Source organism: Pongo abelii, chromosome X (genome assembly GCF_028885655.2).
Source record: "Pongo abelii isolate AG06213 chromosome X, NHGRI_mPonAbe1-v2.0_pri, whole genome shotgun sequence".
Classification (NCBI taxonomy): Eukaryota; Metazoa; Chordata; class Mammalia; order Primates; family Hominidae; genus Pongo; species Pongo abelii.
Genome location: NC_072008.2, coordinates 403,605 through 419,398, shown reverse-complemented (window position 1 = coordinate 419,398; position 15,794 = coordinate 403,605). Strand labels below are relative to the sequence as shown.

Sequence of the window (15,794 nt, the reverse complement as noted above, 5' to 3'; positions counted from 1 at the left end):
TCAATTTATTTACAGCACATTTTCGCAGTAAATTGAAACTCTATCCGCTCACAGCACGGGACAGGCTGTCCTGAAACACATTCCCGAAGAAATGAGATTAAAATACGGTTGGTTTTCTGTCCCTGCTCATCCCCTTCCCCTCAACATGGGACGTCCGTGTTTGAACTAATTGATTATTACGACCACTCAAAGCCCGCTCGCCTTTATTGTAGGATCATTTTCCCCCGCGGCGATGGAGAATTATGTCTTTTATTCCATTCCCATGTTTGTTTTTATGATTATTTTGACCGTCGTTAAATTTTCATGCGGCCCCTGAATCGATAACCCCCGGCTTGTCCCCGATTTGTCTTTATTTTAGGGTGTGTTCTCGGGGTCTGTGCACACACCCCACAACCAATTTTCTGCAGCTGAACTAAGGGGCTCCAGTCGGTAATAGACTACGGAAAGAAAGAGTGTGCAATTAAATTACAAGTAATTTATTTTTATAGAAACAGTACATCAAGGGCTGGGATATATTACAGATCCCAGGCCCACAGACACCAGGAGATGACATAAACTTGATGTCCCCTTTAGCGAAACTTTAATCTTTTCATTAATTTATACGGGGCAGTCCAATCCATCTTCTGCCAGAGGGCTGGACAGCGAGGAAACCCCTGTCTGATGCAGCTTCCTTCCCTCGCTGATGCCACAGACGCCCTAAGGAGGGACACGGTCCTTCCTCCGAGTCCCCAAAACCTCTCTCCCTCCTGGGCTGTATCGTTTTGGGGACCACAGCCCTCGGTAAAGATGCCTGGGGAGGGTTTATTTAATCCTAACCATCGTAGGGAGGCCTTTCAAAATGCAGCCACATGGAACGACGGAAGAGAATCAGGAGCCAAAATGTCTACCTATATATATATTTTTTAATGAAAGAGCTTGTAAAACACTCTGCATCAAACGCATCTGTATCCTCATCTCCTAAGCAACCTCGATGGAAAAGTTGTGTTTGAATGTGTTGACTGGATAACCGTCCCACGGGAACCAAAGGGAATCAGGGGCCAAAAAAAAATATATATATATATATATGTTTATATATATTGATATATCTGTTTATATATGTTTATATATTTATATATATGTTTATATATCCATTTATATATATGCTTATATATATCTGTATATATGTTTATATATTTATATATTATATATGTTTATACGTCTATATATTATATATGTTTACATATTTATATATTATATGTTTACATATTTATATATTATATATGTTTCTATATCTATATATTACATATGTTTATTTATATATTATATATGTTCATATATCTATATATTACATATGTTTATATATTTATACATTATATATGTTTATATATCTATATATTATATATGTTTATATATTTATATATTCTATATGTGTTTATATATTTATATGTTTATATACTTTATATATATGTTTATATATTCATGTATGTTTATATATATTTATATGTTTATATACTTTATATATGTTTATATATTTATGTATGTTTATGTATATTTACATAAGTTTATATATATACACATCTAATGAAAGATGTAAAACACTTTGCATCAAACGCATCTGCATCTTCCTCTCCTAAGCAAAATCCAGGGAAAGCTGTGTTTGAATGTGTTGATCTCATAACCAATCCTACGGGAACGGGCTTTCAATGCATCTCTTTGCTTTGAACGCCCTTTGCTTTGTCACGGTTCTCTCCCTGGTCGGCAATCTTAATTTCATTTATTTTTGACGGGGTCCCCAGGGTCCGGGGATCCTGGCCATCTCCCTCTCCCTCCCTCCCTCTCTCTCTCTCTCTCTCTGTCTCCCCCCACTTCCGTCCTGCCCAGGACCAGGAGAAAGGACTAGAGGAGCTGACCTTCCAGGGGAGCTGACCTGTCAGGTAGGGGCTGGAAACAGCCATTTGGAGGCTCCCCCACCAGCACCCCTGAAATAAATTCATACCTTTAAGTTAATGTTTAGAGTGCCGAGGAGGCCTCTGTCCCTCTGCGCACACCCAGGGCCCCTCCGCCCCCCAGTGCCTGGTCTGATGGGACACCGTGAATTCGCGCGCTCCTCGGGGAGCCCGTGCCCCGCTAATGGTGTCTGCTCATCCAGATGCCCAACGCGCTCCTGCGCTCCCCAGAGCCGGAGGGAGGAGGGGGTGCTTTGTAGCAGAGGACGAGGCTGGAGAGGGCAGGAGGGAGATAGAAACGGTGGGTGAAAAAAGGGAGGAAACAGAAGACCCTATTTCTCACCACCTAGGGACAGAGGACACCCCTCTCCTTTCATCCTAAGGAAACCTTTTCAGTGCAGCCACACGGGAAGACGGAGGGGAATCAGGGGCCAAAAGATACATTTTTTTAAATGAAAAATCTTGTAAAACACTCTGCATCGAACGCATCTGTAGCTTCATCTCCCAAGTATAATCCAGGGAAAGTTTTGTTTGCATGTGTTGGCCCCTGTAACCAATCCCACGGGAACCGAAGGCAGTCAGGGGCCAATATACGGGTTCACCGGGTGTGTTTGCACCAAGGACAAACAAATATCTATAATCTACACAATATATATATATTTGTATAACATGTATTTATTTGTTATTTGTATAACATATATATGTATATATATATTTGTTTGCTGTTGGTGCAAACAAACGCATGAACCCATCCTACAGGCCTCAGGCGTCTCCATAAGTCCAGGAACCCCAGCCCGCCCCTCACCCGACCTCCCCGCGCTCCGGGAAGGGGACGACGGCGGCCCGGGCGCAGGTGGCTGTACGCGTGCTGTGCGCTCCGGGGGACCAGGCGATGGCTCCGGGCCTCCGGGTTCCTACCTGCACGCGCGCCTCGGAGAGCCCCAGGCGCTGGCTGAGCTCCTCGCGCATGAAGGCGTCGGGGTAATGGGTCTCGTCAAAGAGTCGCTCGAGCTCGTTCAGCTGCTCCAGCGTGAAGTTGGTGCGGCTGCGCCTCTGTTTCAGCTTCGTCTGCCCGTCCTCGTCCTCCGACTTCACCTCCTCGCGCTTCTCTTTGCATTCATAAATCCCTGCGTGGGGAGCGGAGGGCACAGGGCTGAGGCCGGGAGCGCCTCACCAAAGGCTCCCGGGGTCCTCTCCGCCCGCGCCCGCCTCCCCCAGCACGGCCCGCGGGGTCCTCCGCGCAGGCAGCGTGGCGCGCGATGAGGGGAGGTTTTGCGCAACGTGGCGAACCCCTTGGTGCATCCCACGGTGGAAAGGGGGGCCTCGAAAACCAATGCGCTTTGACGCAAAAACCGCGTGGGATCCATAAGGCAAAAGCCGAGGAGGATGCTCGCTGCTTTCCCAAAAACCTGGGCTTTGCACGAGCGTTGTTTTCTTGGCCTCATCTCCGAATCGTTTCCTCAATTACCCACTTCACCTCTGTTGACATAACCTAACCTTTTTTTCTCCTTCTTCTTTTTTTTTTTTTTTTTTTTTTTTTAAGGAGAGTGGGTTGTCAACTCATATTTTTAAGGGAAAGAATTTCAGGAAGAACTGCCAACTGTGGGATCCCCGGCGGGACGCCCGGGAAGGACACGGTGAGGGCCCGGGGCGGGTTGCAGATTCTAGCCCTACGGAGAGACGCTATCCCCACCGCTGCAGCGCAGGAGGGCTGGGGGTCCCTCCGGGATTTGGCGGAGCTAGGAGTCCCTACCGAAGCCTGTTTCTCACCAGAACAGCAGAACCGTGTCTGAGTACCTGAATGCACCACCGCGCCTGGAGGGGGGTGAACCGTGTGCGCAGAAATCTCTCCTTCCCACTTTTTCACACGCGGTCGGGCACCCAACCCACCAGGGTGCCAGAAATGGCACTTTCTCATCTCCAATAATGGTGGCCTGTCTGTCTTGGCTGGGGGAGTCAGAAGGGCAGAAAACTCAGCTCTCAAGCGTTTCCAGGTGAAAAACCTTTTCTTCCTCATTTTAGACATTCAGCCCCTGATGAAGCTCAGGGGTTTAAGTAAAATGTGTCTCCCTCGCTCCCCTTCAACCCAGGGCTGGTGGAAGTGGCATCTCCAATGCCCCTCTCGGGCCTGCTGAGCACAGATGAAAAGCACTCGATGCCCTAATTAGATGTCCCTTGCTGTCAAGGGTAAGGGGCTGACAGTTGGAAGTTTAGTCTCGAAACAGTCTCAAAGAAGCACAGGCAAGGCCGCTGCAACCAAGAAGCTTGCAAAGCTGACAAATCCAAGGTGTCTACAGGGAACGGGGTAAATACTAGCACCCTGTTCTGTCTTCCCTCCTTCCAGCACCCACACCAGGGTCCCCCCCACCCCACCCCGAGCTAGATTCAGTGCTGGACGCTTATTCCAAAGTGGATTTCACCTTCTCTTTCACCTCCTAAAAGGCACGTGGCTGCAAGAACACTCCATTCCTTTCCCCAAGTGAATCTTTTCCTGGAGACGGCCCCAGCTCTCCCTCCTTCATTTCTCTAAGTCTGAACCCCAGGAATTGAGCCCAGCTGACAAACTGGTCTTCAAAGTCCTCAAGCACCCGCAGGCTTTGCAAAATCCACGGGCTCCCAGGCTCGGCGGGGACACGCTGTTCCCAAAAACTCCCCTCAGAGTCTCCCCTGTCCTCCAACCTCCATTTCACGTGGATCTGATGAATAAATAGTAGCCTGGGTAGCAGTCCTGGCCCGGGGGTCTTTCTGCATCCAACCAAGGGGAAAATGTAGCGGGGACTCTCTGTCTCCTCTCCTGTGTCCCTGGGTCTTTGGCCTGGTCTTTATTTTCCTCTCACTTTCGAAAGGCCTGCAGGACACTTTGCTCTCCTGTGTCCGCGGCCACATGGTCAGAGCAGCAAATCAGTGTCTGCGAAGCACAACCAAAAAGCAACCCCACAGAACGGGCGGCCGGGCACTGCGAACCCTCTTAAATTAAATGCAGGCCCTCAAGTGGCTCCCAGCCTTGCGTCCAGGAAGGCCAACTCTGTGTGTATGAATTACAGTGCCGGGTGCCCGCAGCAGTGTGTAGAGAAGAACTCTTAAGGTAAGGCAGGTTGGGCTCCTGCCTCTTAGACGGTCAGAAACCGGGGACTGCTTTGTAAACCGTAGCGAGCTTTCCGCTTTGACAAACTCAGGGCCTTGGGAAGCTGCCTGGTGCATCCTACGAATACAAGGGCTATTTCCCGGGGCCACTCCTCACCCAAAATGCAGGGCCCCGGAGAGCAGGTAGCCTCAGAGTCTCAGGAAGAATTACCTTTGGGGAATTCACCCTCGCACCTCAACTCTGGGAATCAGCAAAAGCCGAGGCTAGATTCTCTGCCTCTTTGTAATGAAAACATAATAGGCGTCCATAGCCGTCTCCAGCTGTGCCCCGACACAGCCAGCCCATTTTATTCTTAAGATGCATGCCGCCCAGTTGTCCTGTTTGCACGGAGATCCCCGGGTCCAGCCCCTGTCTCTGAGCCTCTTACTCCCCGATTTCCACCACGGGACGATCCACCACTGAGGTTTCAGGAAGAAGGGCCAAAGGGGAGCTCCCCTGGGCCCCACACAACCGGCTGCGCTCTGACAACCTTGAGTTAGGACGCGCCCGCGAAGCCACCAGCTTCCCCGGGCCCCTCGCGCCCCATCCAGATCCCGGCCACCTGCGGGCACGGGAGTAGTTTTTATGGACCCAACAGCTTTCACCAAGATCAAGCCTCGAGGTTCAAAGGAAAAAAAGAAAGTAAGAATGAAGCGTTCCTTAAAGGAAACAGAACCGAGCTGACCCGGGGCCTTCCCGTCTCCTACCACGCAGCCTCGAGTCTTCCCGTGATCTCGGGGAGCCCGACAGGCGCTGAGCGCTGGGAAGGCGCGTGGAGACACCTCGTCTGTGCGTCTGGGTGACCGTAAATACAAGGCGGACAGGCAGAGACAGAAACCCACATCCTAAGCCATCAGGACCCAGGCCGGGCGCGGTGGCTCATGCCTGTCATCCCAGCACTTTGGGAGGCCGAGGCGGGTGGATCACCTGAGGTCAGGAGTTCGAGACCAGCCTAGGCAACATGGGGAAACCCCGTCTCTACTAAAAACACAAAAATTAGCCGGGCTTGGAGGCGCACGCCTGTAATCCCAGCTACTCGGGAGGCTGAGGCAGGAGAATCGCTTGAACCCGGGAGGCGGAGGTTGCAGGGAGCTGAGATCGCGCCACTGCACTCCAGCCTGGGCGACAGAGAGAGACTCCGTCTCAAGCAAACAAAACAAAAAAAGGAAAGAAAAGAAAATGAAAATGAAAAAGATATCTCAGGCCCTACAGCTTCAGGCACAGCCATCCGGATCTACCCCAGCCTGGGACCTTCCCGTGTCGGTGCCCACGCGCGCGGCCCCCGCTGCGACCTTCCCTGGGTCCCCCCGCACCTCCCCACCCGCCACCCCTGGCCGGTCTCCCCAAGAGTTCCCCGCGTCTCCGGTCGGGTCCACTCCTGCCTTGCTTCCTTTATTAGGCAAAGCCTGACGGCCCGGGCCTTACCCTGGCGAGCCGGGCGCTGCAAATGTGCAGAGCGAGGGGCGCGCGGGGCCGACTTCGTGGCGAGGAGGCGCCGAACCCCACGAGGGCCCCCCTGGAGCCCGCGCGCAAACGAACTTACCTTCTGCCACTCTCGCGGTGCCGAATTCTTTCAGTTTCTCCTTGTCATTCTCTACGTGGTCCTTGAACAAATGCACCGGGCAGTGGCCGCCGCCCTCCGTGATGTCCTGGAGGCTGGAATCCGACGTCCCCAGCTCCCGGGAGCGCGCCAGTCCGCTCTCCAAAACTTCCCGGTACGTAATGGAATCCTTCTTACCTCCGCCGCCGCCGCCTCCGCCGTTACCGTCCTTGCTTTTCTGGTCAAAAGACTTGGATACAAAAGCCGTGAGCTCTTCCATGGCTGGGGCCGGGGCTGGCGAGGAGCCGGGGCTGGTGGATGCGCGCGTCTCCCCGCGCGGAGAGGACGGCCCGTGCGCGCGGGTGGATCACCAGCGCTGTTATTTACGCCTTTCCATTGGAAATCTCACTATTTATACGCGGCGACCTCGCCCAGCCCCCCATGCGCTGCCTGTCTGGTGCAATTACTGGTCTCCGGGCTCCGCGGCGGACGCACGCAGAGACGCTGTGTCTCCCCCACCCCCCAGGCCGGCAATTGGCTTTCTTCTCATTTCATCACTGTTTGGCGTCCGTACACCTTGGTGCGAAGAGGGAAAGATCCCATTTTTGGAACGGAGAGCGCGCGCGCAGGAGGGGGGCGCAGGCGCCCGAGCCCCCCACACAGGTTACCCGCGTTCTCTCCGTGGCTGGAGGAAAAGCAAACTCCAGTTTTCCTCCAGAGAGAGACAGAGACAGCAGGAGTTCCCGGCTGGAGAGAGGAGGGTCCCAGCCGTCCGGCCCCCCTCGCCCCGGGGAGGAGCGCAGAGCCCGGCGCCTGGATCTTTCCATGAAGCGCCCGGGTCGCGCCCGGGTTGAGATGGCGAGGGGGGACCCGGGCGCCCCGGGGACGCACGATCTTGGGAGAGGATGAGCTCCAACTTGGTGGCGGCGCGCCCTTGGATGGAGAGTTGGTGAGATGGAACGCGGCTGGAGGATCCCCGAAAGTAAGAAGAAGCGGCCGAGTGTCCCCAAACCTGGACGCGGGCGCTTGGGAGGCGGCGGCGGAGGCCGAGGATCCCCGGGGCCGCCTCCCGGGTCTCCAGCGCCCGCAGAAAGGAGCCCAGGTCCCCGGGAGATCCGGTTCGTAAAGATCAATTCTTTCTGCACGCGCCGGACCCCGGCAGACCCCGGCGCGAGGCCTCCTTCCTTAGCGCCGCGCTGTCACCCTGGCGTCTGGGGTAATTACTGGGGGAAAAAAATACTTGTGTTTTTGGTTTTCATGGTGGGATGTGCTGCTGCTCGCTCCCTCCCGCCTCTCGCTATTGAATGTGCTTCAGGGGAAGCCGGTGTTCGCCATCGCGATCTGAAATTCGTTTTCCAAGTCCTGGAAACCAAACGCGTCACGGTTCCTGCCAAGGACCTTCTGCAAATAAAGTGGATTTTTTTCTCCCTTTCCCTCTTTTCTTTTCTTTCTTTCTCTCTTTCTTTCTTTCTCTTTCTATCTCTTTCTGTGTCTCTCCCTCTGTCCCTCCCTCTCTCTCTCCTTTTCTTTCTTTTTCTTTCTTTCTTTGTTTCTTCTTTCCTTCCTTCCTTTGCTTTCTCTTATTTCTTTCTTTTTCTTTCTTCCTCTCTCTGTGTCCCTCCGTCTCTCCCTCTCTCCTTCCTTTCTTTCTTTCCTTTTTCTTTCTTTCTTTCTTTCTTATTTCCTTTCTTTCATTTTCTATCAAATGCTCTCATTTTCCTTCTCCCATCGCGTTTGGAGTTGGGGAGTGTCCTGAGGGAGGTGTGATTTTTGGAGAGGTTCCCTTAACTGTTTTTTGAGGGAGATTCCAGGGACCGCCCAGCCTCGAAGGCGCCCGGGGTTGGCGCTCGGGAGCCGGGCCCTGGTCTCGTTCAGCGGAAAGAAAGTGAGCCATTTTCCCGGACCCCAGGGCGCAGGGAAGGGGCCCCCAGCAGCCTCGGTCAGGTTCAGGTTGGGGGGTCAGGCGCTGAGGGGAAGGGGGAGGAGCTGAGGAGCCGGAGAAACCGCTGTGCTGTTCCCTGCCTGCCTCCTTCCCTTGCTGTCTGCTTCTTTCTTCCTTCTCTTCCTCTTCCTTCTCTCCCTCCCTCCCTCCTTCCCTTCTCCCTTCTCTCCCTCCCTCCTCCCGTCCTTCTTTCCCTCCTCCTCCCTCCCTCCTTCCTTCGTGCTTTCCTGTTTCCCTCCCTCCCTCCTTGCTTCCTCCCCTTTCCCTTCCTCTCTTGTCTTTCTTCCTTCTCTACTTTCTCCTGCTTCTCCTTTCTCCCCTCTCTTCTTTTTTCCTTCCTTCCTTCTTTCCTTCCTTCCTTCCGTCCCTCTTTCCCTCCCTCCCTCCCTCCCCGAGACCCCTGCCCCCAGGCCTGCTGTCGGCCCCTCTTTCTCTCCTTCCCACATCCGCTCTCCTTCTTCTTTCCCCCCGTCCCTCCTTCCTCTCTCTTTTCCTCCCTCCTTTCTCTCTCTTCCCCTCCATCCTTCTCCCCATCCATCTCCCTCTTTCCTTCCTCTCTCTCTCCTTTCTTTCTTCTTCTCTTTCTATCTGTCTCCCTCCCTCACTTCCTCAGTCTCTGCCTTTTTTTCCTGCACCTCCTTCTCCCGCTCCCTCTTCCTCTTTCCGTCTCTGCCTCCACCTCCCTCCCCTCCTGTCTGCCTCTCCCCCTTTTCTGCCTCCCCCCTCCCTCCCCCTTCTCCTCCCAGTAATTCGGGGGCTGCCACCTCCCCAGACTTCAAAACCAAAGTCAAAGACGCCCTCGAAAGTTAACAAACAGGTCTTTGTCACTGCGCCCTCGCATCAAAGCGGGGGCCGCCAGATATCACAGAGAATTACAAACAGCTCCATGTATTATGCAAAGGCGCCTCGCCGGGTCGTCGCTGTCGGGAAGAGGCCGGGAGGGTGGGGACAGGGGCGCGGGTGTGGCTCCAGGAGCCCGGGAGTCCCCTTCCTCCCGTAACCCCAGGGCGCATCTTCCTCCCCAGCGGGGCCTGGGGACCCAGGATGACAGCTGAGCTGTGTACTTGGGTGAGATGGTGGAGCAATGGGGGGACATGAGTGACGGTGGGTTGAGGGTGTGAGTAAGACAGAGAAAGAGAGAGACAGACAGGGAGACACAGAGACGGAGAGAGAGAGATGGAGAGAGATACAGAAACAGAGAGACAAGGAGACACAGAGAAATGGAGAAAGAGAGAGACACACAGGGAGAGACACAGAGAAAGGGAGAGACAGAGAGATGGAGAGAGAGAAAGAAAGAGACAGACGGGGAGAGAGAGACAGAGAGAGAAACGGAGAGACAGAGAGACGGAGAGAGAAAAAGAGAGACAGAGATAGATACAGAGAGAGACAAAGAGAGACAGAGAGACAGGGCACACAGAGACGCACAGAGGGAGACAGGCAGGGGGGAGAGAAAGAGGGAGAGAGACCGAGACAGACAGAGAGAGAGATTTGGAGAAGGATCTCTGGGTTAGAGCAACTTTCTGGGGTCCTCCCAGGCCGGGTAACTTTCCTGCCTCTAAAGGCCTCCCCATCTGTTCCTCTGCTGGGAAACTTGGTCCCCAGGGACTGCTCAGTAAACCCCTCAAAGCTGCTCTCTGGCTCCCTACCGAAAACCCTCCGTCCTCCCAGCTCAGCTGTGTCTTCTCCAACTCCAAGGACCAGACCTTCCCGGGGGTCCCGCGAGGCCCAGGCCTTCCCAGACCTGAGGTTCCTTCTTGGGCTGCAACCTGGACCCCTTTGCCTCGTAGGAAACTCCCCTCTACCTGGGTCTCCGAGCCCCCAGGAACGAGAACGGGGGCACCAGTCAGGAGCTGTGGCTATTCAAGGCCCCTCAGCCTCGGAGAAAAAGCAAAGGCCCTTTTTCAACTGAAGCCCGAGTTGTGATTCTCATTGCAGACGAATGGCTTTGAAATCAGGCACGTCCAATTCCTGACACAGTTTCCCGCCTTCCCAACACCCGCTTTTCGTAAGAGTTTCTGGCAACGTAAAAGACATGATCTTTCTGTAAAACTCCAACTCTTTCTCAGGGATGAGCACGGCGGCGGCCTCACCCCCTCACCTAAATAAAGCCCTTTCCCCTCTCTCAGCAGAGCTTAAATTCTTTCCCTGTCCTTCCGTTTAAAGACAGGCAGGGAACACCTAGTATTCGCGTGCTTGATAATGTGTTAGAAATCGAGGTAAGACCTTTTTCCACCACACAACGTTTCTCGTTGCGAATTCAAGACGCTGTCCAAGGCCGCAGCTCCAGTCTGCAGAGTGGGTGGATTTTATGAAATATTTCTGCATTGACATTTTACAGCAGGCGGCTGCAGGCAGAAGGCAGGGTCTGCACCTCTCTTGAGATTTTATTGATGCTTCCCTGAGACAGGGAGACACAGAAAAAGAGAGCGAGGAAGAGAGACAGAAATAGAAAGAGATACAGAGAGAGACAGAGAGACAGAGAAAGACAGAGAAAAAGAGAGAGAGATGAGAGAGAGAGGAGAGAGACAGACAGAGATGGACAGAGATACAGAGACAGAGAAAGAGAGAGAGGAGAGAGAGACAGAGAGACAGAGACAGAGAAAAAGAGAGGACAGAGAGACAGAGAGACAGAGATAGAAAGAGATACAGAGAGAGACAGAGAAAAATAGAGACAGAGAGACAGACAGAAAGAGAAAGCAAGAGAGAGAAGAGACCAGCACACCAAGCTGATGAAAAGACACTTTTTACATCTCACCGTATCTTGTTAGCATGTGGTTACCTCCCTGTATGAAATGCATTTTGCCAAGTGTCCCAAAAGAATCAGGTTTCAGAGAAGCTAGTGGATAGACAAGAACAACGACTGCGAATAAAAACGCGAAGGGGAGAGAGAAATGGCAGAGGGAAGAGGAGGAAAAGGAGTAGAAGGAGGAGCAGGAGGAGGAGGGAGGATGAAGGGGGAGGAGGGAGGGAAGAAAGAGGAAAGAAATGAAAGAGAAAGAAAAAAGAGAAAGAAAGAAAGAAGAAAGGAAGGAAGGAAGGGAGAGAAGGAGGGAGGGATGGAGGAAAGGAAAACTTTCTGGAAAAGAAAAGGAAAGTTTCAAAACCGATCTCACCAAGCTCTGAGCGCAGGCCCCGAGCGCGCCCCGGAGGTTGATTCGCGTCCTGGCGTCCCCAGCGCGGTCACCACCACCTGCAAACCCTGTGCGGACTCGGGCTGCTGAGTTCTGGGCGTCTGATCCGCTCCTACCCCGCTCTCCATCGTCCCATTTCTGTTTGCAGTAGAAAGAGAGGCGGAAAAGAAATAAAAACAAAACCAAAAAAATGTGGGGAGACCCTGTTCTCAGGACGAGGGAAGGGTCCCAGGCAAAAGGAGGCGGCCGCAGGGTGATTTGAACACCCCTGTTGGCTCCTGGGGGCCCCCCAGGGACCCGGCCTGGTTGCATTGACCCCAGTGCCCGGGGTCCTGACCCCTCGCGCGCGCGCCAGCCCCGCAGTTGCAAAGGAAAAGCGAATCTCCGGATCCGGGACAGCGCTCTCCGCGGTCCGCCCGCCGGAGCTGGGGGCCCCGCAGCAGACGAGGGAGGACCCCAGGGGCTTCTCCTCGCCTTTGCACCCCTCATGCAGCCCCCACGAAGCTGGAGCCTCTTATCCCGGCCTGGTTCCCCCCCTTCCCTGAGTTCCCCCCAACAGGCCCGAAGCTGCGGGGAGCGCAGCAGGGCTGAGGCTGCAGGCCCCGGAGTTCCCCGACCTGAACTTGGTCCCAGCAAGATTTGCTTTTGATTTATAGCCCTGGAGGCGCAGGCGGGGCTGGGAAGCTCAGACACGCAGCTCAGGAGCTGCAGGAGGCGGCCAGCAGCGGCCTCCCCGCGCGCAGTGCGTCTTGCTGGCTGGGAGCAGCTGTGGGTGGTGAAGTTTCTCCCCTTGTCTCTTCTCTCCCGAAGTGCAGAAAAGAAACGAGAGAGGAGACTCGGTAGCTGTTGTATCTGTTCTGGGACCTTGGAGGCCGAAGAGTTCCGCTTGGGCGTCCAGGCGTCTCTCACTCCCATCCCCAAGAAATCTAAGGCAGCCGTGCGTCCTGACCGGCCCTTTCTAGAAGGCGTCTCCTGGGGGGAAACACGGGGGACACGCTTAGGATGGCTGCGGACAGGAAGGAACTCGGAGACTGGTCCACTTTATAAAATAATCTGGCTTTTTGTATGTGAATTAGGTACATTTTAAGGAATAAGTCATCTGCTCGCTCGCTCTCTCCTCTCTTCTCTCTTCTCTCTTCTCTCTGTCCTGTCTTCTCTCTCTGTTCTCTCTCTCTTCTCTGTCTTTCTCTCTGTGTGTCTTTCTCTCTGTCTTCTCTCTCTCCTCTCTCTCTCTGTCTTTCTCTCTCTGTGTCTTGTCTCTCTCTTCTCTCTCTCTTCTCTCTCTCTTCTCTCTCCTCTCTCTGTCTTTCTCTCTCTCTCTTTCTCTCTCTGTCTTTCTGTCTTCTCTTTCTCTCTCTCTCTTCTCTCTCTGTCTTTCTCTCTCTGTGTCTTGTCTCTCTCTTCTCTCTCTCTTCTCTCTCTCTTTTCTCTCTCCTCTCTCTGTCTTTCTCTCTCTCTGTCTTCTCTCTTCTCTCTGTTCTCTCTCTCTTCTCTCTCTTCTCTCTCCCTGTCTTTCTCTCTCTCTCTTTCTCTCTCTGTCTTTCCGTCTTCTCTTTCTCTCTCTCTCTCTTCTCTCTCTCTTTTCTCTCTCCTCTCTCTGTCTTTCTCTCTCTTCTGTCTCTTTTTTCTCTCTCTTCTCTCTCTCTGTCTTCTCTCTCCTCTCTGTCTTCTGTCTCTTCTCTCTCTCTGTTCTCTCTCTCTTCTCTGTCTTTCTCTCTCTCTGTCTTCTCTCTCTCTTCTCTCTCTCTGTCTTTCTCTCTCTTCTGTCTCTTTTTTCTCTCTCTTCTCTCTCTCTGTCTTTCTCTCTCTCTCTTTTCTCTCTGTTCTCTCTCTCTTCTCTGTCTTTCTCTCTCTGTGTCTTCTCTTTCTTTTCTCTCTCTTCTCTCTCTCTGTCTTTCTCTCTCTCTCTATCTTCTCTCTTCTCTCTCTCTTTTCTCTCTCTTCTCTCTGTCTGTCTTTCTCTCTGTGTCTGTCTTCTCTCTCTCTCTTCTCTCTTTTCTGTCTCTCTCTCCTTTGCAACACCAAGGGGAAAAGAAGCCGTGAACGTTCAAGTACTGGACACTTGATTTCTTTAACTCCCGAAAAGTATGGCTTTGATTATATTTTTTCAGTTTTAGCTCCAACGAAGCTCCGCTCTCTGGAACCTAATGTATTTACTTTAAATCGAATTTCACGCCCAGAGCTCTTAATTGCAGAGCGGCATTTGTACGGGCCCTCTGGGGCCTGCAGCCGTCCTGAGCGCAGAACCTAAGGCCCTCATCGCTTCCCCGCCCCTACTCCACGTCCACCCCCGCCAGCCAACCGGGACCTCCTCCTGGGTCCTCCAGCCAGGGAAGAAACACTGTTATTTTATTTCATTTTATTTCATTTTATTTTATTTTATTTTATTTTATTTTATTTTATTTTATTTTATTATTATACTTCAAGTTTTAGGGTACAGTGCCATGCTGGTGCGCAGCACCCATTAACTCGCCATTTAGCATTAGGTATATCTCTCCTAAAGCTATTTCAAGCCATACCCCTTCCGTGCGGTCCACTTTTTTTTTAACCACATAATTCGAAAGGCCATTTCTATTAATAATAAGCACGGAAGGGTGGGTATTATTAATGGTTTTTGACCAAGGTTCAGCCCCTACAACAACCACCAACCCCTCCCCGCACATTAAATATGTATAAGGATCGATTTAGGGATTCAGAATTTTACAGACGTCTCAACACGTTTCCTAGACGAACTCTTGTTTTTGTTGTTGTTGTTTTTTCTCCCCCCACTTCTTTTAAATTTAGAAACCTGGATTTGTACTCCCTCCGACGCTGTTTATTGATTTACGCAAACATCCACGTTGCCCGCGTGAAGCTAATAGATTTTCATTAAAGTGAGGTTTGTCAATCTGGCTCCTGAATGACTGAGATTGATCCAGCGGACAAGCGCAACGTCTATAATATTTAAAAAGGGCACGTAGAGGCCCTGGTTGGTTTTTTCTTCTCTCTAGAGGCCTGGCTGACCATATGTGTCTAAGGACCTGCCTTGGGAATGTAGCTTTGTTTTTGTGTGGGTTTTTTTTTTTTTTTTTTTTTTTTGGTTTTTGTTCATTTCATTTTATCTCATTTTTTCTACAAGTCCTAGTACCTAAGTGTGTGTGTGCGGGAGGGGGTGCCTCTAAAATACCCCACCATATGCAAACTTGCAATTTTTAAAGTAAAACTTCCTAGGAGAAAACGTTGTTTGCTTTTTCTCAGGGACCTTCTGTGGAATTTGCTTCTCTCTCTCTCTCTCTTTTAAACCTTAGCATGTACTTTGCAACATATGGTGGGCATTAGACCTCTTTCCTTTCGGATTTAATCACAGGGCCTCTATGTTTTATTTAAGAAAACTCTTATTTGTTTAAGAAAAACGTTATTTTTTTCAGGGAGCCAAGGCGTTTGTCACGAAGAAGAAACCCAGGAAGGCCGTTTGCTGGAGGCAAACGCTACACAAACAAGGGGCGGCCCTCCCTCGCCAGGAATAAATTCAGCCCCCTTTCTGCGGTCATTCATGTTCTGAGGAATACATCGTGGAGGTGTATTTCGATAGTCATTTCCACTTCTGGCACGGGCCTCCGCAAGGGGAAAGAAGAAGAACTGGTCCTTCCTTCCTCCTGCCCGTGCCCCGCACCCGGGATTCGCGTCCCCAGGACGCACTGGCTTAAGAAATTGGCAGGACTCCCAAACAGGCTCCCAATCTTTGGCCACGTCTCTCCAACGTCAAAACGCAGATGAAAGGAACGAAGACATCCACCGCGCAGAGCCAGGAAGAGGCACACTTTGCTTCCCAAGACCAGAAGCTTCGGCAGAACGCGAATGGCACCCAGGGGCGCGGCGGAGACACGGGGGCCCCCCGAGCCTCCGGGGCGCGAGGAGCGCGCACAGGTGCCTGGTTCACCGCCTTCCTCCCCGGCTGAGGCCTGAGGTGAGGACCTGACCCTTGGGTAGGGCCAGCGCCGGGGAGACCAGGCCTTGGACAGCTCAGAGCGCGCGTATCCACCTGCTCCAAGCTCCCAGAGGTTTCCCATCGCCCCCATCCCCCCAACTCCAAGGAACGCGAGCAGTGCCTGAGGTGGGGACCTGACGCTTGGGTAGGGTCATCGCCCGGGAG

At 52.4% G+C, this 15,794-nt stretch overlaps 1 protein-coding gene across 2 annotated transcripts in view; it reads right to left on the bottom strand.

Moving 5' to 3' along the window:
* Window positions 1-11,907, bottom strand: part of LOC100451197 (short stature homeobox protein) — a 28,605-nt gene extending 16,698 nt beyond the window's left edge. Inside the window, exons 1-3 of one of the 2 annotated variants that reach the window (XM_054544268.1) lie at window positions 11,645-11,907; window positions 6,593-7,301; window positions 2,844-3,052 (exon numbers count right to left, since the gene is read on the bottom strand). In XM_054544268.1, the coding sequence (XP_054400243.1) occupies window positions 2,844-3,052; window positions 6,593-6,869 (486 nt within the window). In that variant the 5' untranslated portion in view covers window positions 6,870-7,301; window positions 11,645-11,907. Of the gene's footprint in view, window positions 1-2,843; window positions 3,053-6,592; window positions 7,302-11,644 lie in introns of those variants that run through there. The other variant, XM_002831323.6, reaches the window with a different exon arrangement.
* Window positions 11,908-15,794: the final 3,887 nt, after the last annotated feature.